Consider the following 24,872-nt stretch of genomic DNA (forward strand, 5'->3'; position numbering starts at 1 on the left):
AGGGAAAAAATTATGTTAGTGAGTCTCAAACTGTACTCTCAAGGAAACCTACTGTCTCACTGCTCATGTTGAATAATGTTGATCTTTCATATATTTGGAAGAAAAACTGAGATGAATCATTTTTTAAAAATCAATCTTTTGTTTCCCTATGAAAATATTACTTAAACCCTATTGTTTGATATTCCTCACTTGTGTAATGGAACAATTTTTTGAAATATTTTGTTTTTGGGAATTCCCTGGTGGTCCAGTGATTAAAACAGTGCGTTTACTGCCAGGACCCAGGTTCAGTCCCCTTGAGGAACTATTAATAAGACCCTGAAAGCCACTTGGTGTGGCCAAAAAACAAGAAAAAGAAACATTTTGTTTTTCACATAGCCTTTTTCTCCTTCCTGGTTCTGTGCAGAGTCAGGCTCTTTGTGCTCACTCGCCTAGAAGTGTGTGTGTCAGATTTGAAAGCAGAAAGCTCTCGCAGATACTTCCCTTTCTGGATTTTGTTTTCATAAAGCCTGAGCTTCCAGAATCTTTCATGCAGAAAGAGGAAAGAGGTGAGAGTTGAAAGGCAACTAAAGGATGCTGAACAGCAGAGCTTCCCAGAGCTTCACAGCTTAGCCCTTCCATCCACCTCCTTTCTCTCACCAGACCTGTGAAACCTCCTGAGTCACTTCTTTGTATCCTCTACTCCATGGAGCAGTCTGAAAAATCACAGCTCTAGAACAATCATTGTTCACATCTTCTGAGTTGGGGAACAATTGGGAATGGTGGAATGGAAGGAAGTTGAGGAACTTCAGGTACACAGACTCCCATGTTTCTCTTCTGTAGATTTTTTAAAATTAATTTATTTAAATGGAGGCTAATTACAATATTGTAGTGGTTTTTGCCATACATTGACATGAATCAGCCATGGGTGTACATATGTCCCCCATCCTGAACCCCCCTCCCACCTCTGAGATGAAGAAAACAGTGGAGTTACAAGTGACTGGAACTGTTTAAGCCTGGAAGATGGAAGAATGTTGATGCTGATCATCAAAAACGGAGAACTGAGTAGTTGCACTCAGTACTGGCAGGGAGTAATTTCATCTTTGAAATACTAATAAATCTGAGGTTAAGGGAAAACATCCTAAACAGGGTAGCCTGCACACAGCTGGAGAGATGGGAACATCACTCAGGTGAAAAGCTCAGGGCTGTAGAGAAGAGACACCAGCAGTTGTTGAAGAAGTAAGCTCCGACAGCAAAGAGCAGAAGACTGAGGACAGAACCTTAATGAGATCCTGCTACAAAGGTTGAAAACTGATGACCCACCGGCTACAACAACCTCATTTGACTATTGCTTTCTTACTGAAAACATTGTTCTCTAATATCATAGACTGTCAGAAACTGCCACCCAAAGTTACATCAGTAAGAAGAGAACATTTCACTCTTAACTAAGAGTCTTAAGACACAGAGAGGTTAGCCTTGATTGATTCTCAAGCCAGGTGCAGAGCTGTGGAAAGGGGGTTTCTGGAGACAATACTCCACATCTATCTTAACTTTGTAGTTCTAAGGAAACAAGACTTTTTGGGTCCACTTGTAGTCCAGATCTGATATCACACAGCACCACTTCGTTGGAACCAATCAAAATACAGATTCATTTAAATTTACCTAAACTCCACACTTCCCCCAAAGCTCTGTAACAACTCCATCCTTTTCTGTGTTTGGTGAGATGTCCCAAGATGCCTGAGGTGTGAACTCTTCCCCCTTTGCTGTGGATCAATAAACCTGCATCTGTAGACTCTGGATTCATTTCTGCAGGAATTAGGATGATCAGGGGAGGACAGAGAACAACTAGAGGCTCTCATAGTACACTCCTTTAGGATTGATTGATCTCCTTGCTGTCCAGCAGACTCTCAAGAGTCTTCTCCAGTCAATCCTAAAGGAAATCAACCCTGAATATTCACTGGAAGGACTAAAGCTGAAGCTCTTAATATTTTGGCCACTTGATGTGAAGAGCTGACTCATTGGAAAAGACCCTGATGCTGGGAAAGATTGAGGGCAGAAGGAGAAGGTAGCGACAGAAGATGAGATGGTTGGACAGCATTACTGATTCACTGGACATCAGTTTGAGCAAACTCCAGGAGATAGTGAAGGACAGGGAATGCTGGTGTGCCTCAGTCTGTGGGGTTGCAGAGTCCCACACGACTTAGCGACTGAAAAACAACAATAGTACACGCCTCTATTTTTTTAAAAAATTGTTTTTTAATTTTGGCCACACTGCAGCAGCATGTTGGGTGGGATCTTGGTTTCTCCACGTGGGGTGGAACCCCTGCCCCCTGCATTGCAAGGCGTATTCTTAACTACTGGACCACTATGTAAGTCCTACATTCTTCCATTTTACAAACAAAAATCGAGGACTAGGATTAGTGGTCCTAGTTGTCTTTGCAGTTTTTCTGTCTTCCCACTCCAGATGTGGAGACTGATGAGTTCCATAGGATTATTACGGAGTCATTGGGACCGCCAGTTCCCCGGGAGTCTTCTCCCACCTCACCCTACTGTTCCACATTTCTTCAGCACCTTCTAGTCCTCAGACGAAACTTCCTTTCTCTTGTTCCTGCCCCCCAACCCCCTCTCTTAGGAATGAGCAACCGTTTGAACCATAAGCCACGTCCCGCCCTTCATTCAAATCTTCCTTTTTCTGGCAAAGCGCTCCAAAAAGGTGGGCTAGAAATCAATGTATCTCCAGACTAAACACAAAGCAAACACGTCCTAACAGGAATATAGTTTTTTACTTAAACTACAACGTCAAGCACTTTTAACAAGGTCCCTTGTCCTCTAGAGAAAAGAACGTCAGGGCCCCCAGTAACTCCCTGGAATCCTCTGCGGGGTCGATAGCTCACTCTGCGCTTGCGCGTCCGGTAACTTGGCCCTGCAACCCCGGCGTGGAGCGGCGGCGCGGCCGCGGATTGGTCGGCGGAGCGCCGGGTTCTCCGCGCGTGCGCAGTTCTCTGTCCGCGCCGCCCATCCCGCCGCCCGTCCGCGGCCTCAGGAGTGGTCAGGCTGCAGCCGGCGAGCCGGCGAGCCGACAGCCGGGCAGGCCGAAGGTAGGCCCGGTCTGCTGTCTCCTAGGAAGAAGAGGGGGCTCGCGCTCCCGGTCTCCGGGATCCCTCAGCCCAGCAACCTGCCCCGCCAGTCAAGGGAGAAGCTGAGGAGCCGCCGCTGCCGCCGCCATGGCTGCCATGATGGGTCGGAAGTGAGCCTGTGGGTGACCGTGCCGGCCCGGGCGCTGCCGCCCAGGTCCCGGCCGCCCCGCCGGGGAAGCGCGACGCCGCGGACCGCGGGCCCTCGGCCTTCGCCACGCTAGCCCCCTCGGCTCGGCGTACTTCCTCCAAGACCGAGCTGCGGGGAGTGGCTCCCGGCCTCGCGCCCCGACGGCCAGGAAGATGGCGGATCCGGCCGAGTGCAACATCAAAGTGATGTGTCGCTTCAGACCGCTCAATGAGTCGGAGGTGAACCGCGGCGATAAGTACATCGCCAAGTTTCAGGGAGAAGACACGGTCATGATCGCGGTGAGTGCCCCCGTCCCCACCCAGGCTCCCTCCTTCGGGCCCGGCCTCCTCGGGAGTTGAGAGAAGTGGGGAGTGAGCGGAGAGCCAGCTTTGGGGCGCCCCAGCCTCCCCAGTGGGGTCCGACGGCCAAGGGGAGGGGCTCGGCGCCTCCTCGGATGCTCCGGGGTCGCCCCACCCCGGTCTGCAGCGCCGGGGACGCGAGGCACCCGCCCTGGGTCCCGGGCACTCCTCTACCTGGGGCGCGGGTGGAGCCGTCGGGGAACCAGTTGAGTGCTCGTTCGCCGGCTTTCTGTGCGCCTGCAGGTTGTGATGTAGATGCAGTCGGTGTGTCAGACTCCCTCCCCCTCAGATTTATCATTCATAAAATATGTTAGATCAGAGTTCGGCCGAGAACGTTGGCCTCTGCCTTACCGAACCTTAAATAGTAATGATATTTAGTCTTAAAAGAAATCTTTAACTGTGCGTTAGACCGTCTTGTTTCCTCTGTGGGAAAAGGAAAACCCTAATAGTCGCAGTTATGCTAGTACCTTCAGTGTTCACCCAACCCGCTTTTGAGTTTGCAGTTACAAATGGCGAATCCAGGGCTGTAATAAGTAGTTTTCTTTTGAAATCGGGGTTCTCGATTTTGTCTCATCCACCAGCTGATCTCGCCGATGAACGTTGGGTTAAATAAGTGCCCAGAGAGACTCACTGGGTTTTACGGGGTAACACTCCGGAAAAGAGTGTTAACTTTTCGTGTGTATATCAAAGTGTTATAAAAGCAGATTTTTAAAAAAATATATAAAATTTGATCAGTAAACTAGATTTCTTGTTAGTATCAGATTCCTACTTTTACAATTAGGATCTGCCTTGAAGAAAAATGACTTTGATAATCACAAGGATGGTGAGATAATGTCTTTTGTAATGTGAAACATAACGTGAAAGGTCTTGAAAATAATTCCCAATTCAAGGAGATTAAAATGGAGAGTAAGATAACTGCCTACAGAACAGTGAACTCTGACAAAAAATTAAATTCATCTTTCTTGCTGATGCCATCTTTCTACATTGCTATCAGGCTTCCCAATTTTAGTGTTAACTTTTTCGCCTTTCCATTTAGCATAAGTTTGAATATCTTAATATAGAAATGGGACAGAAATATCACAGGAGATGGAACATTGAAGGTTAGAAGCATTGACATGTAAGACAGAACTCAAGTTCCTTAGAATTTTTATGTAAAAGTTTCCAAGTTCAGCTCTAGAAGATTAATGTCATAGCTCCACATTGCTCCGGAGGGTTTTGGCAAACAAGTCATTAGGTTCCTAATAACTACCAGCTCCTACTTTGTGAAGACTGTCAGGCTGGTTCTTTGTTAACAAGTCCACAGAAAAACCCTTGGTGTAAATGACATCATGGAGAGGCCAAGAAGTTATGCATGAAACTAATCATCCTTCTCCTTCAGAATGAGATACTTTGCTTGATTTCAGAGGATGCTCACTAAGCCTGGGTTGTTAGTTGGCCAACGCTAGTAGGCTATTAGTTTCCCATAGAATTTTTGTGATTACTCAGCCTCTACAGTGGTTGACATAACCAAGCTATTTTCCTTTCAGATTTGTGTTAAGGCTGTCTTATTTCTTCACATTTTTTTGTGTGTGGATATTTACCCAAACCTATAGTATTGTCAAGGTTTATTTGTTGTAATGGTAAGATTTAAGATTCACAAAATGTTCTATGGTTAGGTTAGAAGACAGCCTTCTGTTGCAGGCCAAACATGATATAAGATTTGAGGAAAGAGTTAAAAAAATATAAACAATTACCACAGGAAGCACACATTTGTTTTAGGTTGTTTCCTTTAGATAAAGTTAAGTTTGTTACTTAGGTTTCCTTAGTAATTAAATCAATGTAAGTAGTGATATTAAACATCATGGACAAGTAATTGAGTCATAAATCAGTAATTACAGTTAGTTGGCCTTTAGATAAACTGGTAAGCATTTTAGTTGTTTTGGGTTTTTTTGTTTGTTTTAAGTATAAGCAGAAGTATATTACAACTGAGTGTGATATAGCTTTAGAAAATGTAAGGCAACATGTTTAGTTCATTATTTTCAGAAACCAATCTTTTGCATATAGAAGTCATTAATTACTCTGAGATCTCTTTTTTAAAAAAAATTTTAAGTGCATTCTTTAATTTTTTTTTTAAAGTTGTCTGAGAATTTGTAACGGCAGCTAGAAGTGAAAATAGAAAACCTCTAGGAAAAATCATCTCTTGTTTTTTCTTCATTTCACTGGATACTGACCCTGATTAAAAGTAAATAGATTAAGAAGGAATTGCTGCAGTGCAGCATTTAAAATTAAATTGTCTGAAATAATTTAAAAACATTTTGTACACAGCCTTCTGGTTAAATCAAAATTTAAAAAATAAGTATTTTAGTTTAGAGTGTTACGGAATTGTAAGTGTAATCAGTGCTCACAAAGAAGATAATTTTTTAGGATTCTGATTTTCATCTAAGTTCAGTTTCCAATATATTGTCCATGCTTTTTTCCTGTTACTCACATAGTCAGTGATTTTAATGTGATGTGACCCCATGGCCGTGTAATCTTGCAGTATTTTTCTGTGCTTTGCAGCCTTTGTACAGATTTTTTTTGTAATTAAATGCTTAGTGAAGTGCTATACATATCATATATTGAATGAAATAGAAATGCATTATTTTTTGAAGATCTTTGACAGTGATATGGTAAAACTATTTGCTTTAGATAAGCAAATTTGTGATCCACAAAAACTGGGGCACAAGGGAAACACCTTCTGTAGTTCAAAGGAGCCAGCTGAAAACACCGAATAAAAGAAATCAATAAAAAAAAGTTATTCCTTCATCTGTTTACGCATCATAAAAGTGGAACATGCATACTTGCATCAAGTATCTTTACTAACTATCATTCCTTATATGGTATACTGTAGAGGCTGCCAGAACCCAAAACGGACTGTTGTGGTTCATTGAAATTAGACCTAGTTCTTACCTCCAGCACAGCACAGTTTCCCCTTTCAAATGTATGATTTGGTGTTCGATCTTGATTACCTTATATATGAAAATTGAAAAAAGGAGCCATCATAATATACCTTTACAGTTGCAGAATGTTAGCCCACAGTGTCTAACTAAGGAAAATCTAATATGATGTAATCCCATGTGATCTGAAAATCACTATTCAGAATTCCAGAGAAAGACATATTCCTGCCAGAAGTGTGTCCTTTGTAACCAAATTTGGTGTTCAGCCTGGTCTGTGCAAATTCAGATAGGAACCACTCAATTTAAGAAATCTAAGGTAAATAAACATTCCTGTTTGGTTTTGTCCCCTTGAAGCCTAAGTTAGATGTGACTACATCTTGTGAGTTGGAGTATTTTTGAAGATACACATTTTTAAAGGCTGCATAATGTATATTTCAAGACCAAAGGCCAAATTTTTTAAGACATGGATATCCAGATCATGAGTGTTTAATTTATTTGAAAGATTATTAGTTATGAGATGTACCTTTGTTATAGACCTTTAGAAATAGTTTTTATGTTTCACAGGTTTCATTTTTCATCCAGGAAGCCAGGATCACATTTGCTTTATTTAAGAAAATTATAATTCAGTTTTGGAATTAAAGTAAGGCTATTTTGTCAACTTAATACTAAGCACTTAAGTTAGTTTTTTATTTAACAATGGTATAACTTCAAACACAACTTAGTCACTAAACCACCAACAACAACTTTAAAAAGTCACTCAATCCCAGCTTTATTATTTTTATGTTTGCATGCCCATATTCTTATTCTAATACAGTGGTAGTTTGCATATATGGTGTGAGGTGATGCCTGAGTAAACAGCTGCATAAAGTATCAGCTTTTGAGGCAGACTTTATATTACCTGTTAATTTTGGCATATCTCTTTCTAAGTGTTTGTGAACAGTTTTTTTTTTAGTTAATGTAAAAATGAAGATAAGACTTCAGTGGTGTTTGTTCTTTTTATTGTTTAAATGTTTATTTTAATAAAATATCATTTGCCTTATTTTGGAGGGATGCAGTTGTCATACTGTTACCTAACTTCTACTGATTAACTTGTTTCTTCAAGCAAAATTAAAATTATTCGTGAATTCGCTAATGCTGGAGGCTATTTCTGTTTCAATTCAGTTAACATCACTGATCATGTATATTCAGTCCTCGTATATTAAGTGCTTAGCTTAGTGTTCAAGAATTTATCCAGCCTTATCCTCTGTTATTCTTTGTACCCTACTCTCGACTAATTAAATGTCATTTCTAAAATTGTGTTACTCGTTTACAATATCTCATACCATGTTGTTGTTTGGTCGCTAAGTCATGTCTGACTCTTTGCAGCCCTATGGAGCATGCCAGGATTCCCTGTCCTTCACTGTCTGAGGGAATTTGCTCAAACTCTTGTCCATTGAATCGGTGATGCCATCCAACCATCTCGTCCTCTGTTTTCTTCTTTTGCTCCTGCCTTCAATCTTTCCCAACATCAGGGTCTTTTCCAATGAGTCACTCTTTGTATCAGGTGGTCAGAGTATTGGAGCTTCAGCATCAGTTCTCATACCTTATAGATAATAAATGTTTGCTGAGTAAATGAAGAGAGAAAAATAATTTTTTTGATAGAACAAAATATAAATATAGTTTATTTCTGTTATTTTGTACTTGTGTTTTCAGAATTATCATGAATACATCTTGTGCCATCAGTGAAATAGTAGATTGTCTTTTATTAGCCACACCTGTAGATTTGAATGTCAGTGTTTTGGAATCTTAGCAGAAGGACACTTTATGTGTGTTGTAGCCAAAGAATAATCAGACATTGAGAAGACTACATTTGATTGATGCCAAAGTGAGGTCATCTGAGTATATCCTTCAGGAATGCTTTCAGCTGCAGAGAGAAAACAAACTAATGGTGGTTTAAATAAATACGAGGTTATTTTTCTTACATAGGAAGTTTGGAGATGGGCCTTTACTTCTTGCTGATTCTGTTACCCTCTGTCATCCTTAGTTATTGACTTTTCATCATCATATCTGTCTTGTTTGCAAGATGGGTGCTCCAGTTCCAGACATTCATCCCAGAAAGGAGAAAGGGCAGCTTTGGCTGAGGTGATTTTCGGACACCTCCCAGCAGACCGTCACTTCATAGTGTCTAGAGCTGGGTAATGTGGTCAGTAGTTGCGAGGAGACTTGGGTAGCGAGTGGTTAGCTTCCAGCCTGTCTGGTGGGAGACCAGAAGGGGAATTGGGAATGGCTTTGGCCTTTAGGGGCTGTTTGTGTCATTGTTGGTATTATTCCAAGCTTTGGGGAGCGGAATTGTGGGATATAGTTTCTAAAAACTATGATCTTTTTTAGCTAAGACCCTAGGCAGTATTCTACAAGGTTAAGGATTTTTTCTGGGGTCATGATTGTTTTATTTGGGGCCCAGCTCCCTTCCTTTACTTTAGAAGAGACTAGAGAGCTGGCACAGACTTTCAGTGCTGAGAACCCTCATGCTCCTCTCCCATCTTTAGATGCTTACTTCCTCTCTCAGATTACTAATTGTTCCTGCCAGCTTTAAAACTTGCTCCGATCTTGCCTATCATAAAACATAGCTTTCTTTGAGCCACAGCTAGATTTCTGTTCAGTTACCTCCTGTTCTTTTTTCACCTCTTTCCAATCTTATCTTTGTCATTGGAGTCTTTTCAATTTTGCCTTGACTTCTCCACTATGTATGAGACAGTCACTTCCTCCTTGAAAATTCTTCCTTGACTTGCATGGATAGTATACTCTTTGATTTTCATTTCATGCCTCTGGCTCCTTCCCAAGCTGTATCAACTGTGCTCAAATTGTGTCTTCTAGGTCCTTTAAGGGACCCACAAAATCAAAACTATTAAAAATAATGTTAAAATGTTAATTGCCTTTTTAACCATGTTGACATTTGATTTGTGCATCCTTGCACTTGAGATTAAACAACATCCTTTGGTTTCTTGACGCTCCAAGTTCCTTTCAGCGTCAGGATCCTTAAGCATCTTATTCCCATTGCCTGAAGTACTCCCCACACTCACTCTCCCTCATGAGTAACATTGACGAGATTGACAGTTGGTGTGCTCTTTATTCTTCGGTTCATTAACATCCCTTCTCCAGAGTGATTCTCTGCTGTTCTTCTGCCTTCCCCAGTCTCAGGTTCTCCCCTAAGTGCTGTCATAGCCCTTCTGAAGCACCCTGTTGTGCAGGATGGAATTCTGGTCACGTAATTATCTGTCTGATACCTGCCCTGCTGTTATTTCCACTAAAGCAGAGAGTGAATCTGTCATGGTCATCCTTCTAGTGTGGTGTCCAGCATAACTGGCATTCCATAAATACTTAAATGGATGAACGGTTGAAATACTGTTGCACTACACTGAAAAGCTGAATGGAATAATGGAAGGAAACCTGAACTGAAAGGAGACTTGAGATTGAATTTTAATTTTGTCATTTACAACTTTTGGACCTTTCATGATTCTAATTCCTTATCCGCAGGATGAGTTAGTGTTGAAAATAGAGTCTCTATTTGCCAGAAAAGATACTCATTAAGTGAAAAACACTCAACAGTATGAGTGCCCACCATAGTAACACTTAATTTCTGTGCTGGGCCTTGGAAATACAGCAGACTAAAACAGACATACTTGGTTTTGTGGAGTTTATTGTAGTGGGTTTGTTCCTGGGCCCTAAGTAAGGACTTTTCCAGAAAGGTTCTAAATGATGCATAGTAGGTATCCTATTTTGAAGGTTAAATATATGGTGATGTCTTTAAAGCAGCTTAGAAATGTCTGTTCACATTTAATTTGTGTAGTTGAAATTTTTGTTTCTGTTTTTTAGTCCAAGCCTTATGCATTTGACCGGGTGTTCCAGTCAAACACATCTCAAGAGCAAGTGTATAATGACTGTGCAAAGAAGATTGTTAAAGGTAAATATATTATACCTTCTAAGTCATCCCAGCAGTAAGTCCAGTTTTGTTTGTGATCTCTTCCATTTACCCAGCTTTCTTTTTTTTCATTTTACCTTCCCTTTCTTTTTAGTTAGTTGCAGAAGTTCAAATAATAAAAAGGTCAAATATAGTTAAACCCTATTGCTCAAATTTCATGAAATAATTTATGTACAATGCCTATTGAAGGGTGTTATGAGAATTACAGTGTTGTACACATATCCTTGGAATATGCAGTTCTATTAAATATTCCCAAGAGAGTTTCTAAGGTAGCTGTTCTAGAAATACAGCAGCATGAGAATAAAGACAAAATTACTAGACAAGTTTCTATAAAGTAATAGGAAATGGCAGCTTGCCATTCTCCCTTTCCAGTGTTATGCCTTCCCCAGGGACTTGCCCTGAAGTCAAATGAGAGACCCTTGAGGAATTCACCAGAGGTGCCAAAGATGAGAAAAGTGTGTACATTCCCATTAATACCATTAACCTATGCTAAGATAGTTTCTAAAAACAGAATCTTAGAGCTGAGAGGCTGTTGTGGTTATCTGGATTTATTAGTACTTCCAGTTAGTGCAGAAACATCTTATATCAAAAGGATCTGATGACTAAATAACTATTGCTTTGTGAAATGATTTCTTTCACTGTTTGACAGCTCTAATTGTTAAAAAAGAATTCTCAGATTGAGGCAGCATCTGTCTTGTGTTTTTCACTGAGCTAGTGGGGTTGGGATTCAGTTTCAGGTGGTTAGGTTAGGATTAACTAGGAACACAGACATTTCATCTAGTAACAAGAGGAAACATAGAGTTTATGGGTAGAAGTAGGTCCATGCTTGTGATGGAAGGAAAATATTCATTTCATGTTAATTCCATTTTGTCTCTGATACAGGGAACAGAGTTGTTAACAGAGAGGGGGGGCTGGGGGAGGAAGTGTGAGGAAAAGGTATGAAGTCGTCTAGCAGTGTGGAAGTGAATGGATTAGGGAGATGTGGCAAGATTGCCAGGCAGCATTAAGAGCACGCTTGAGGTTAGCTGCCAGAGAGTTGAGTTTACCCAGTTGTATTTTGCCAGGAAGTACACAAGAAGGAGAGGAGGGCAGGAGATGTAGTCAGGAGAGAGATGCTAGTGGTGAACTGTGGAATCTAAGCTGGCTGAGGGGGAGAAGGATGCAGATTGCTAGGGAAGGGGGTGATTTATTATGGGACAGTGGAAAAAGGTGGAAAGATTACTCTGTTATAGTCTCAGTGGAGTCAAAGGTTTGTTGAAATCAGGGTAATAGAAGGAGTAAAAGGAAGTGAGTACTTGATGCTCAGAAGGCAGTGCAGGTAGTAATGAAAGGAGTGTGACCATGGACTTGGTATCTAAAGGAGGAAAAGATAAGATCGTGGAGAAAATTAGGGTAAGGATCTGAGAGGCCAGGCGTCATCTAGTATACGGACATCTAGTAATGGGATCACTCACTACTTGTACATGAAACCACCAAGGGTTACAGCAGGAATGGGATCAGTGTGAGATGGTGGACAGGAGGGAGAATTAACTGGTGATTCTGTAAACAATTGCAAGAAAGAGGAATAGGCAGCAGTATCTTTTGTTGTAAGCATCAAATAGTTTTCCAGATGGATCTGTCAGGGACGCAGTTATGCTACATTCTTTGATTTTGGCGTAGTTTTGTCATCAGTACAGCGTAAGATTACTTTAGCTTTTTTAATAATACAAAGTTACTGATTCATGAATTCATGGGCAATTTAAATGTATGAATTGTTTTCATACCTGCTGCAGCCAGCATTAGACCCAGTCTGCACTTGAGTATTGTAGGTTTTAAAATCGGTGTGCAAGCCTTTAAAGTGCAGATTCTATTCTGTTCATTTTAGCTCATAATCCTATTTTGAGTTTTGTTTTTACAGTTGTCTTACCTAGGGATCTAAATTGGCTAACAGCCTATTTTGATAAGTCTGTTACAGTGTCAAGGATATTGAAGTCATTTTTTTTTTAAGGTCATTAAGCACACTGGAGTTTGGAAAGTATTACTGGGAATCATTTAAAAGTGCTTAATGGACCATGGTCCTTAGCCTAATCTTCTAAAAATGGAATATGGCTGTTGGTTATTTAGTCACACTGGGTATTTAACCAACTTAAGATTCTCTTACCTGTACATTTGTCTAGTTCTTAGCTTGGCAACATATTCTCAAGAATATGATGGAAAGCTTGCATCCTTTTGTGAAATCATGGTGCATGACTGGTTCTTCCTCACGTACTAGTTGAGTGACCAAACAGTAAGTGAGATTAGTTCAACCATAGTTTTTCCTTAGTGAAATTTTGGTATACTCGTCTGTGGTTCCCAGAATCCGTCGTTTTTCACTTTTTAAAAATGAGTGTAGCATTTGCAACACTATTAGTCATCTTCTTTTACCTCTGTTCTCTGTGACTTTTGTGAAATGTTTTCCTTGGGATGTAATTTTCTTAAAACTAGAAACTTGAGCTCATTTAAAACCATTCTTTGACCATTCTACCCACCTCAATCCCAAACTCCCTCTTAGCAGTGTTTTTTCTGTTCATTTTGCAGATGATGTTGTAGAAAATGGTAATACATCATTTATTGACATAGTCATCTCTTTTAGGCATTGCAGGTCTACTCATTCATTATTCTTCTCTTGAACATTTTAAATGCTCTCTTTAGGGCCTCTTGAGAGTCCCTTGGACTGCAAGGAGATCCAATCAATCCATCCTAAAAGAGATCAATCCTGGGTGTTCATTGGAAGGTCTGATGTTGAAGCTGAAACTCCAATACTTTGGGCACCTCATGCGAAGGGTTGACTCATTGGAAAAGACCCTAATGCTGGGTAGGATTGGGGGCAGGAGGAGAAGGGGACGACAGAGGATGAGATGGTTGGATGGCATCACTGACTCGATGGACATGGGTTTGGGTAGACTCCGGGAGTTGGTGATGGACAGGGAGGCCTGGCGTGCTGCAATTCATGGGGTTGCAAAGAGTTGGACACGACTGAGCGACTGAACTGAACTTAGGGCCTTAGTTTTTGTTTCTGTAAAATTCGCTTATCCTGGGCTTTACCTTTCTCATATTGTTCTAGTGATTTTATCTCTTGTACGTTCTCAGTTATGTAGTCTCTTAACAAGAGGCTCATACCTACTTTCTCAGAACTCTAGTCTGTTGTCCTGACATCTAGGGTACTTGTTTCTACTACCTTTTATTCTGTTTCATTACTATTTACGACTCTAAGATGACTTCACTCTTTTTTCGAAATCTCTGTCCTTTTCCTCAACATTTTGATCCCTTTTACTTTTTACCTTTTATACAGAAGATTCCTGCTTTACTGTTTGGAAACGAGTTCTAAGTGGCAGTTCCTTTCTTACCAATGTGATTAAGAGCACAGGCTTTGGAATCAGACAAACTGAGGTTGAAGTCTGGGCTTTGCCACTTTTTAGCTTTGTGACTTGTGGCAAGTCACCCAAGCTTTCCAAGTCTTCGTTTCCTCCATAATAAGCGTAGTGTAAGGATTTAAAAAGATAAAGGTCTTCACTCAGGACCTGATATGAAGTAAACGATATAACAGCAACTGCTGTTCATTTCCTTTATCCTCTAAGAAAGGAAATTACTTTCTAAGTTCAGTCAGCCACAACTGAACTTGGAATAATTCATAACCTATATAGATACTTTCACTCTATAAAATTAGATTTCAAGCAACTGTTACAATAGAAGGTTTCTGTCTCTCTCTCCCTATGCCAGCTTTGTAATTTATAGAAAGATATCATGGGGCTATGACATTTTCCTTTTATCTTCACCCAGAAACTCTCTACCACTTTGAAGGAGCCTGGTTGTAGTAGCTGGTAGGACTTGTCCTGGACAAGATACAAGTGAGGTGGAGTTTCTAATAAATACATAGATTTAAGGAGAGTGACAAGATGGGAGAGAATGATGAGGTGTGAGGACAGAAAATCAGTTAAATCATGGCAGATTGGACTTGGGACACTCATTGGCACACAGATGAAGTAGTGGGCTGTGGTTAGAAACTGGTAGGCAGGGATCAACACAGTGATGGGTGAGCTGGTGTTTCTCCTGAGATGTCGACTTGAGGAGCAAGCTGCCAGGTGTGAGGTGAGAGCAGCTAGTGTTCTCTGGGTCCCTGAGCGTCCACCAGGGTTGCACTGTTTCATAAATTTCTGTACAAGTATTTAGCTTATGTATAGGGCTATAACCTTTTCGTTTTTGTAGATTCATTAGGTAATTTTTTTTGTATTTTGAACATGGTTTATCCACTTGTATTCTCTTGAGTTCTGAACCTGAGTGATGTCTACCAGTTGGTTTCCCCGGTGTAAAGTAGTTGTCATTTATTAGGCATTTGCTGTTTGCCAGGCATATTACCAGGCCTCCTCAGATTCCCTAGTTTCCCACCATAGCTTCCTGCCCTGGACTGTCTGCCACTGTATCCATCTTAATTTTTCCAGATGTAGCCTGCCATGTGTTTATTTTAGTTCTTCTGTTCCTTGAGAATGTAGTGTGGTAGCTAAGAGAGCATGTCTTTGGAGCCAAGACTGTCTGGGATGCCTCCCAGCTCTACCTTACTAGCTGTGGAACTATAGGCCACAGTTTCTCAGTTCTCATCTGTAAAATGGGAATAAAATAGTGCCTTGCATAGAGTTTTGTGAAGATTAAATACATTAATACAGGAAAGATTATTAGAGCCTCAGGGCTTCCCTGGTGGCTCAGTGGTAAAGAATCCACCTGCCAGTGCAGGAGTTGCAGATTCTATCCCTGGGGCGGGAAGATGCCCTGGAAGAAGGAAATGGCAACCCACTCCAGTATTCTTAGCTGGGAAATCCCACAGATAAGAGGAGCATGGTGGACTACAGTCCATGGGTGGCAAAGAGTTAGACATGATTTAGCCACTGAACAGCATAATGCTTTCAAATGTTAGCAGTAACAATTTTATATGATGACTTCTAATTCTGACAGCCTTATCCTGAGCAGACATTTTTGCTGATGAGAAAGCTGAAGTTCAGAGAGACTAAGTGACTTTTATGAGGTGGTAAGCTATTGCCTGACTTGCTAAGTATGTTTCTCTTGTTTACAAAGTATGAAAGTATTATTTGTCCATAGTTCCATCTCTGTCTGTTTCTCACAAGAAAGGCAAAAGTATAGAGGGGCGGGACTCTTTAGAAAGATGAGAGAGATTCTGTGTTTTAGTGTTAATAATAATCATTCAACAAGTATTTGAGTTCATCCTAAGTGCCAGGCACTGTGCTAGGACACAGCCCTGGCCTCAAGGATTTTACAGGCTCATGAGGAAGACAGTGGTCAGTATTATGATAAAATGCAGGTGCTGCGAGAACACGTAGGGTGGGACTCTTACCCAGATTCGTTTGGAGGTGGCTTGTGGAATTGGATTGGAGGAAGAAGTAAAGCCTAAGCTAGTCTCAAGGGTGCACAGGAATAGGAAGGAGAGTGAGGTACGCCCTCCAGACAGAGATGCTTGTGGGCTAAGACTGTCCACATGTGGAAAGGATCGCCCGTGTTGAGGGAAGACATACATTGTGGTAAGACTGATGTTGAACCATCTGCAATTGTCAAATTCAGCCATTTTTACCAATAAAAACAGTATCAGGGGAAGGATAATGGGAGATAGAGCTGAAAAGGCAAACAAGAGCCAGTTCCAAAGGTGCCTAATTTTATTGCTTATAGATGCATACTCTCTGGGGTTTTCAAAGAGAAGAGTATTATTTGTGTTTGTTTGTTAAAGGTCTATACTTTTAAAATATGTGCATTTCATTGTATGTAAATTTTACCTCTGAAGAACAAAACTGAGAAACATTGAGTTCTAGCCGGTGGTGTATGCGTGCTGGAGTATTTAGATGGAAATGTACTGAAGTCTCTGAAATGCATTTAATAAATAAAATCGGTGGATAGATACATGATTAAGGCAAACAGTAAAATGATAAAATGTTACTGATAGATCTTAGTACTGATTATAGGGTTGTTCACTGTAAAATTCATTATTTTTCTGTATGTTTACACTTTTTTATAAAAAACATTGACAAATCACTCTAGAAAGCAAAAGCCAGGGATGGATTTGGAGGTAGGCAGGAAGGGATTATTTTTCTAATTGATAACACTGTTATTACTTTAATGATAGCCTAGTGCCTCTATAAATCACCTAATCCTGGTTCTATCCCTTGCTCCCAGGATAGAGAGCCTAGATTATAGTTTTCAGTAAATATTTGAAGATTGACTATTCCATAATCTCTGTTATCATATAAAAGTTTTAAACTTTGCTTAAAGTCCCAAATACAAGCATGTTGCATACATTTATTATCCTACAAGCCTTCATGTAATGTGTTTCACCTAACACATTTACTTTTAATATCATCTAGACATATGCTATTTATATGATCTTAGAAAAGTCATTTATTCATTCATCTACCAGTATTTATTAAGTAGTTATTGTGGCATTTGCTAGGTAATTGGATCATAGCATGGATGAACCGTCATGTGTAGACCTAATAAAATTTTGGAGTTTATCCTTAGATTTTGTGTGATTGATTAAAAGATCTTTTGCAGAGGGTGTGATATTGATATATTGAGATCAGTTATATATAAAATAAGTAGATTGGAAAGGGTCTAGTGCTTCTTTTTTACCCCAGATGATTTTGTCTTCAGAATTACTAACAGAAATACTGCAATCTTAATCTGTTTTAAATGTAATTCCTGAAATTATTTTGCTTCTTTTCATGAAACTGAAAAGATTTTGAATGAAAGTTTCAAATGGTTGAGATCTCTTAAAATCTTCCCAGAGAAGTAAGTACTAATACCTTCTTTTTCTTATAAATAAATATTTCTGTAGCAAATCTACTATCTAGTTGTGACCAATGTTGGAACCTTTTTTTTTTTCTTTTTTTCCTTTTCTTTTTATAAATAGTCAACTTTAAAAAAGACAAGAATTTGCTTGCTTATTACAAATTTATTTTCCACTGTTAGCATCTGATGTTTCCAGCAGAGGCCTCATTTTGTACTTTGGCTTCCTCTAAAATAGTATATGATTTTATAGTACCTTTCTTTTTATGAAAACAAGGAAAAACAACTTTAAAAGTCCCCAACAAACTGAATCCTCAAAACTGGAAACCAAAAATCACCTTGCTCACTCACATTCCACCACCACCCCCTTAGCCTAGTAAAAGAAGCTACTTAAATGTTAATAGTAGGTCTTGGGGTACGCAAAAGGCTAGAAAAAAAATTTGTGTGGTGCTTTTTTTTTTTAATTCCATGGAAGCTCTCTGATAATTGATTTTGAGATGGGACTGGGCTTGTTATACTTTGTATAAGGAGGAATATTGTGGATTTGTGCTTAACCACCAGTAGGCCACCAGTCAGTCTTCCTTCTAAAAGCTAATTCTTATCTCTACATAAACTGGCAGAGCATTTCTTTTTCCTTTTAGGTCATGTAAAGCTGTAGAATACTGTTGCATTGATATCTAAGATGTACATTGACAGGAGAGATGATTATAAGCAATGGAATTTAAAATTTGTTTCTTACTGACAATAGACAGTAATTTGGGCTAAAGATAAAGGAATTCCTTAGGTGAATCCTCACTAAGAAAATTACTATTATATATTCTTACTAATTTCCTTTAATGGTCTTGCTTAAGGAAAAAAGCCCCCTAGTGTATTAAATCTTTTATTTTCTCATAGATGTACTTGAAGGCTACAATGGAACCATATTTGCTTATGGACAAACATCCTCTGGGAAGACACACACAATGGAGGTAATGTTTTTTAATCAGTATTTGGATGTAGTTTGCAGCACATACAGTGTATTCATTCATTATTTGTAACATTTTATCATGCCTAAACAGCTTTATTGACTCTTTACTGCTTTGTCTCATACAAATTATATACGAATAACATGGTTAGAATCTAATCAGTTCGAGTTTGAATAGAAATTTTAATATGAAATCATATTGAGCTTTGTTTTATCCGCATAACCGCAAAATTGTGAATGTTTTAGAATTAAATAAGAATTCTCTGTCACCTTATAATGGGGAATTTTGAAATTTTTAATGTTTATGTGTTTTCAGTTCTATTTGGAGCACTTAAATTTTTTCCTTCTCTCCTTGGTCATGTCTGTGCATCTGTCTCATTTCCCAACCCCTAGCCAGATACTTGTCCATCTTCTCTGATAAGAAGGGCTCCAAAATTATCAGAGCTGCTATTAATAATGAATGTAAACCTGCTCAAGCTTTGCTTCTAGAAAACAGCCTATAACCTTCTGCCTCTGCTACCGAGTGTCTGCTTTTATCATTATCTGAGCATTCTACATATGTAAAGTAAATGATTGCTTATTTGGGAGTCACTCATGTTATTTATTTTCATCATGTTAAAGTCAAGTAGCAAAGACATTCTTAGCACTTGGGTGAATTTGACTTGAAGTAGATAGAATGATGCAGATTTAAATGGTGAGCAACTCACACATTTTCCTGGAATGTGTTCAGTCACAAATTGCATCATCTGAATCTAATGATTAAAGAAAAGGCTAAGATTAATTGGTAACTATAATTAGCTTACATTATTTATATGTAACTTATCAAAATATGTAACAGTTGAATTGGTTTTTTTAGATATTTGTACAGCCACATTTTTTCATCAAAAAAATAGCAACAGTTAGAATTTCTATCCTCTCTTGACTGTGAATTGTAAATTGAAAGATTTGATTTTTAATTTGTATGTTACAGTTTATTTAGGAACTCTAGTTTTGTTTTCTCTTTAGGGTAAACTTCATGATCCAGAAGGCATGGGAATTATTCCAAGAATAGTGCAAGATATTTTTAATTATATTTACTCCATGGATGAAAATTTGGAATTTCATATTAAGGTAAAATCATTGGGGAAAGGTAGTATTTTATTTTATATCTAGAATAATTTTGTTCAATATTTTTTCTTTAAAAAATATTTTAAAAATTATGGGCAGGTGTAGTTGAAAGATTATTAGAATTAGTAAATTCAGACCGTTCCTCTGACATAATCAAGGAGTAAGCCAAGTCTTTCTTGCCTTAGCTGCCTCCTCTTTAAGATAAAGAAGTTCGTCTTGCTACAAAGCTCAAAAGTTCTAACTAATTAGACCTAATGAGTCTAATTTTAGATGAAGATACTTAGTGGAAAATGCAGCTTAGTTACATAAAGAGTTGAGTGATTTTAAAGCTTCCTATTAGAATATGAGCTGTAGCTGAGTTGTCCCTAGCACTGGCACTGGTACCTGGCACTCAAGCTGGAATAAATATTTGATGAATAAGTAAATAAATTACTGTGTGATTTTAAGTGGTTGATTTCCCCCCCCTTAATTTCCTCTGCCCTTTAGGTTTCATATTTTGAAATTTATTTGGATAAGATAAGGGACCTGTTAGATGGTAAGTTAAATTCTTGCTCTTTGATGTTACTGTTTTTAGTTGTAAATGTGAGACCATTTCTTAATAACCTGTATGAAACTGACTTGAATTACAGGAAACATTGAAAAATGTTTCATTCAAAGTTTTAATCGAATCCCTTTTGACTTATTTAAAGCATATATTTGTGGACGCTTCATAGGTAGTAATTAGACAATTGGACTGGAGTTCCAGAGCCTGAGTCCCACGCTCTTGTCTTCTCTCAGCTGTCAGACACATTGTCCTTGGCAAACCACAGAACCAGTCTGACTTAGTGTTCTTATTTTCAAAATATGAGTGGCAGAGGTTGGCCTGGACCTAAAATTCTATGTCTCTATATGTCTACTTCTATAGGCTCTTGCTTTTGCAGTGATATTTTCATGTTTTTTTTTAAGTTCGTTGTTACTAGGCTGCATGGGGAGAGAAACAAGAAACAATTGAATTAACTGTTTCATAGCCAGTGTTAGCAGTTAGGAAAATGTTAATGTTATTTATTTTCCTTTTTCAGTTTCAAAGACCAATCTTTCAGTTCATGAAGATAAAAATCGAGTTCCCTATGTAAAGGTAGATATAATTCAGAATGTTTAGAAAAGCCCTATAATAACATTTTTTAAAGGATGGTGACATTCTTTAAAAATTTATTTTACAGGGATGTACAGAGCGTTTTGTATGTAGTCCAGATGAAGTTATGGACACCATAGATGAAGGAAAATCTAACAGACATGTAGCAGTTACAAGTAAGTGGCATATTTAGTAATATTAGTTAAGGTATAGACTCTTTAAAGTTGATTTTTCTTAGGTGAAATAATGCTTTAGAAATTATTAGTAAGGGAAAGCCTCGTTTGTTGATAATTTGGTTGTGTGATTTCTTTGTAGATATGAATGAACATAGCTCTAGGAGTCACAGTATATTTCTTATTAATGTAAAACAAGAGAACACACAAACGGAACAAAAGCTGAGTGGAAAACTTTATCTGGTGGATTTAGCTGGTAGTGAAAAGGTAAAATCTTTATATTCTGATGGAAGCATTTTTAATGAATTTCAGCTCAGATTTGGGCTTATGTATTTTTCATTGTTAAATCTTGAAAATGTGTATCAAACTGGGTTTGGTAGTATTTTTGAGTTATAAGCATTTATGCCAGTGTTTCATCATTGCAAATTACTGTCATTTAGGCCATAATCCAGTTCTGCCAATAAATGTTATCCTTGACGTAGGTGTATGCTTTTATTGATAATGTGTTGAATGTATGTCATTGAGAATTTTACTAGATATTCTTTTCCTAATTTTTGGTGTCTATTTTATTCACGCTGGCAATGACCTCCCTCTAAAAACTGTTCATTAGTTAGTCCTTTTGGATTTCGCTGTACTCCTTTTGGAGGATTATTTAATTATTATAGTCCTATACAGTCTGATTCTGATTTATGTCAAAATCAAGTAAGTTCAAATGTCTTAATACTGACCTATGTGACCTTTTTTTGTTGTTTGTTCTGCTGATTTGTTTTTTCTTCTGATTGAAATAACATACCTGCTCCCTTCTACACAAAAATCTTACACACATCCTTCAAAGTCTATCTAATTTTGCAAATACTGAGAAGCTGCTTCTTCAGGCATCATTGCTGACATATTATTCTGTTATCTTTATGTATTTTACATTTTTTTAATAGAAGCAAGTTTGCTTGTATAAAATTGATATATGTAAATTCAGTCTCTCTCTAACCGTCACAACATCAACATTGTGCTTTAGTAAATTTTTTTGTTTTGTTTTTCCAGTGCATCAAAGGGGGTTAACAAATTAGTAAGCTGTCAATACAAATCTACATGTAAATTGGTTAATTTCATGAGCACACCTAAAAATAAAATTTGGTATCTCCTTAATCCCGTTGTTGTCATGCAAAAAAGACCAAGGTCTCAGAAAAGTCATACTTGATAAATACTGATAGCTTAAATACTGGGGCTTCCCTTGTGGCTCAGCTGGTGAAGAGTCTGCCTGCAGTGCGGGAGATGTGGGTTCGATCCCTGGGTGGGGAAGATCCCCTGGAGAAGGAAAAGGCTACCCACTCCAGTATTCTGGCCTGGAGAATTCCACGGACTGTATAGCCCATGGGGTCGCAAAGAGTTGGACATGACTGAGTGACTGTCACTACTACTGCTAGAGTAAATACTTGACAAACAAAGTCTTGAAGCTTTCCCTTTTGTTTTTCACTAGTTGTTGATGACCTCTGAACGTTTTAGAAAATTAGGATCACTGAAACATAATTTTGTTTCATTCTTTTGCAATCTTATGTATAGGTTAGTAAAACTGGTGCTGAAGGTGCTGTGCTGGATGAAGCTAAGAACATCAACAAGTCCCTTTCTGCTCTTGGAAATGTCATTTCTGCTCTGGCTGAGGGTAGTGTGAGTACACATGTTTTCTATTTCCCTGTTACCTAATGGGAAGTTAAACATAGATAACATACATATGTGTGGATGTGAGTGAGACGGATTCACTGAATGAATAGGTGTGAATAAGTTGTCTTTTAGGAATTTATTTTATAGTATTAGTGTGTATATCCTGATTCCCATTTTAATACTACAACGTATTTTATTACTGAGAAACCCATTTGTCTTCTTTGGTTTTTTGTTTGTTTTTGTATGTAGACATATGTTCCGTATCGCGATAGTAAAATGACGAGAATCCTTCAAGATTCCTTAGGTGGGAACTGTAGAACCACTATTGTAATTTGCTGCTCTCCATCATCATACAATGAATCTGAAACAAAATCTACACTCCTGTTTGGTCAGAGGTTTGTTTTTGTTAAGAAAATACAAAGTCTAAATATAGATAGGCATTTCATTTATTAAATCTAGGAAAGTTTCAGAATAGATATATTCAAATCAGTGTGTATTATTAGTGTGCTAGAAAACATTAAAGTCAAGTGTTAACTTGAGTCAGATTTATGTGAGAAGCTTCAGTTCAGCATTAAAGAAAACAAACATTTGAATCACATAATAAAGCGAAAACCTGCAGGATATAATCATATGTTAAGCCTGTTGACATATGTGACCTGTTCAAATTATGGGATAACTGTATATGAGGTGGTTAGCTGAGGAAAATCAGTAATGATGACTTTGACTGTCATTGATAATTGCTTTTCTTAATTCTGCCTTACAAATTAATTGGAAAAATAATGGACCTTTTTTTTTTTTTAATCTATTCAGAGGTGTTGTAACTGACCCAAATTTAGTGGGTTGTGAATAAACACTATACTAAGTACAGCTCCTAGAATTTAGTCAGAGATAACTAGACAAGAATAGTTAAATTACCTAGCCACATATGCTTGTATTACAGAGATATAGATATCAATTGAAAATAATTAACTCACATTCTTCCCCTCTCCCCCCAACTACTTGTCTTAGGGCCAAAACAATTAAGAACACAGTTTGTGTCAATGTAGAGTTAACTGCAGAACAGTGGAAAAAGAAGTATGAAAGAGAAAAAGAAAAAAATAAGACCCTCCGGAACACCATTCAGTGGCTTGAAAATGAACTCAACCGATGGCGTAATGGTAATAACTTACAAATTTTGTTGTTTAGGGTTTGTGGAATAGAGATTCAGAGCTATTTTATAAATTTGAGACTCTGATATAACCGAAAATAACAACATATTAGGGATCATCAAATAAAAATGAGTAAAATCTTTTACTTTAAATTCTGATTTTACCTGGAATAATAAATAGAGGCATAAAGGCCAGCTAGCTGGCTATTAAAGTCGCAAGACGGCAAGATACTCAGCTTAGGATGGAATCAATTAAAAATATAAGATTTGATGACTGGCTTTAGAAGATAAAGGGGAGAGTCAAAGATGATCCAACTTTTCAGATCTCAGGGACTGAGCAGATAAAGTTGATAAGAGCTGCTGAAATTGAATAAAATTAAAATTAATTTTAGACAGGTGGTTTTTGTTAACCATTCTGTTGTCTTATTTTAGGAGAGACAGTGCCTATTGATGAACAGTTTGACAAAGAGAAAGCCAACTTGGAAGCTTTTGCAGTGGATAAGGATATTACTATTACCAATGATAAACCAGCAGCCACAATTGGAGTTACTGGAAACTTTACTGATGCTGAAAGAAGAAAATGTGAAGAAGAAATTGCTAAACTGTACAAACAACTTGATGACAAGGTAAGTATTATTTGTGTTCTATTTTGTTTTAGAACATTATTGACATATTTGTATTTTCTAACTTCAGTATTAATGGGTCCTCATGACTTGTGTACATATTCCTAGGTTTCTGTTAACTTTTTGAAGATCATTGTATTAAAAAATGTAAAATGACCATTTCTCTTTCTATGTAGAAACTATGTATGAGGCATACCTTTCTTCCCCTTCTCTTTAAGCTAGAAGAACTTTCAAAAGGAAATTTGATGTGGATCCTTGGAGAGTCTTAATGAAATGACCTTTTAGAATCAGCTCTCTGTAGCGCTAATGATAAAAATGATTCAAGAGATTAGACTGAGGGAACAGAATCAAGTGGAAATACTATCTTCTACTTTGATGATATCAGTAGTATGAAAAATAGCACAATTATGAACCAAATAAAAAGGATGGGAAAAACAACAGTAAAGAGACTAGAAAAAATTGTTCTGTTGTTGTCTTTGTTTTTTTCTTAGTAGGTGATGTTTTTAATGTATTTTAAACAGGGATGGTAGGTAGGTTTGACCTGGCTACATGGCATTATTTTCAGTAATAGCTTTAAACATGTTTATTATTTTTAGCATTTAAAGTATATTGTGAATAACTTTCATAAACATAAGCCTTTTTTCCTATTGCATGATAAGGGTGTTACAGTTATTGATAATTGAAAGAAGCTCCATTTGTTTCAACATCTTTCTAAGATAAGAGATTAGAATAAGCTATGTCAAATTTGGAGAAAACAACTTTGAAATACTGGGGAGTGGGTGGTAATCTTACAGTTTGTGTTAGGAAACAGAACCAGG

General features: G+C 38.1%; 1 protein-coding gene across 17 annotated transcripts in view; it reads left to right on the top strand.

Moving 5' to 3' along the window:
- Positions 1 to 3,001: 3,001 nt before the first annotated feature.
- Positions 3,002 to 24,872, top strand: part of KIF5B (kinesin family member 5B) — a 46,644-nt gene continuing 24,773 nt past the window's right edge. For 6 of the 17 annotated variants that reach the window (XR_014072398.1, XR_014072397.1, XM_081553691.1 and 3 more), the window contains exons 1-12: positions 3,002 to 3,539; positions 10,367 to 10,454; positions 18,168 to 18,241; positions 19,243 to 19,347; positions 19,831 to 19,879; positions 20,403 to 20,458; positions 20,544 to 20,631; positions 20,771 to 20,895; positions 22,186 to 22,290; positions 22,534 to 22,679; positions 23,293 to 23,441; positions 23,864 to 24,057. Coding sequence is in view for 13 of the 17 variants with exons in the window: in XM_081553691.1 (XP_081409817.1) it covers positions 3,414 to 3,539; positions 10,367 to 10,454; positions 18,168 to 18,241; positions 19,243 to 19,347; positions 19,831 to 19,879; positions 20,403 to 20,458; positions 20,544 to 20,631; positions 20,771 to 20,895; positions 22,186 to 22,290; positions 22,534 to 22,679; positions 23,293 to 23,441; positions 23,864 to 24,057 (1,305 nt within the window). In the remaining 4 variants the exon portion in view is untranslated. Of the gene's footprint in view, positions 3,552 to 10,366; positions 10,455 to 15,437; positions 15,511 to 17,223; positions 17,277 to 18,167; positions 18,242 to 19,242; positions 19,348 to 19,830; positions 19,880 to 20,402; positions 20,459 to 20,543; positions 20,632 to 20,770; positions 20,896 to 22,185; positions 22,303 to 22,533; positions 22,680 to 23,292; positions 23,442 to 23,863; positions 24,058 to 24,872 lie in introns of all 17 variants that reach the window. The other 11 variants (XR_014072399.1, XM_081553699.1, XM_081553696.1 and 8 more) reach the window with 5 other exon arrangements.

The sequence above is a fragment of the Giraffa tippelskirchi genome, chromosome 13 (genome assembly GCF_054371585.1).
Source record: "Giraffa tippelskirchi isolate mGirTip1 chromosome 13, T2T-mGirTip1v1.2.pri, whole genome shotgun sequence".
Taxonomy (NCBI): Eukaryota; Metazoa; Chordata; class Mammalia; order Artiodactyla; family Giraffidae; genus Giraffa; species Giraffa tippelskirchi.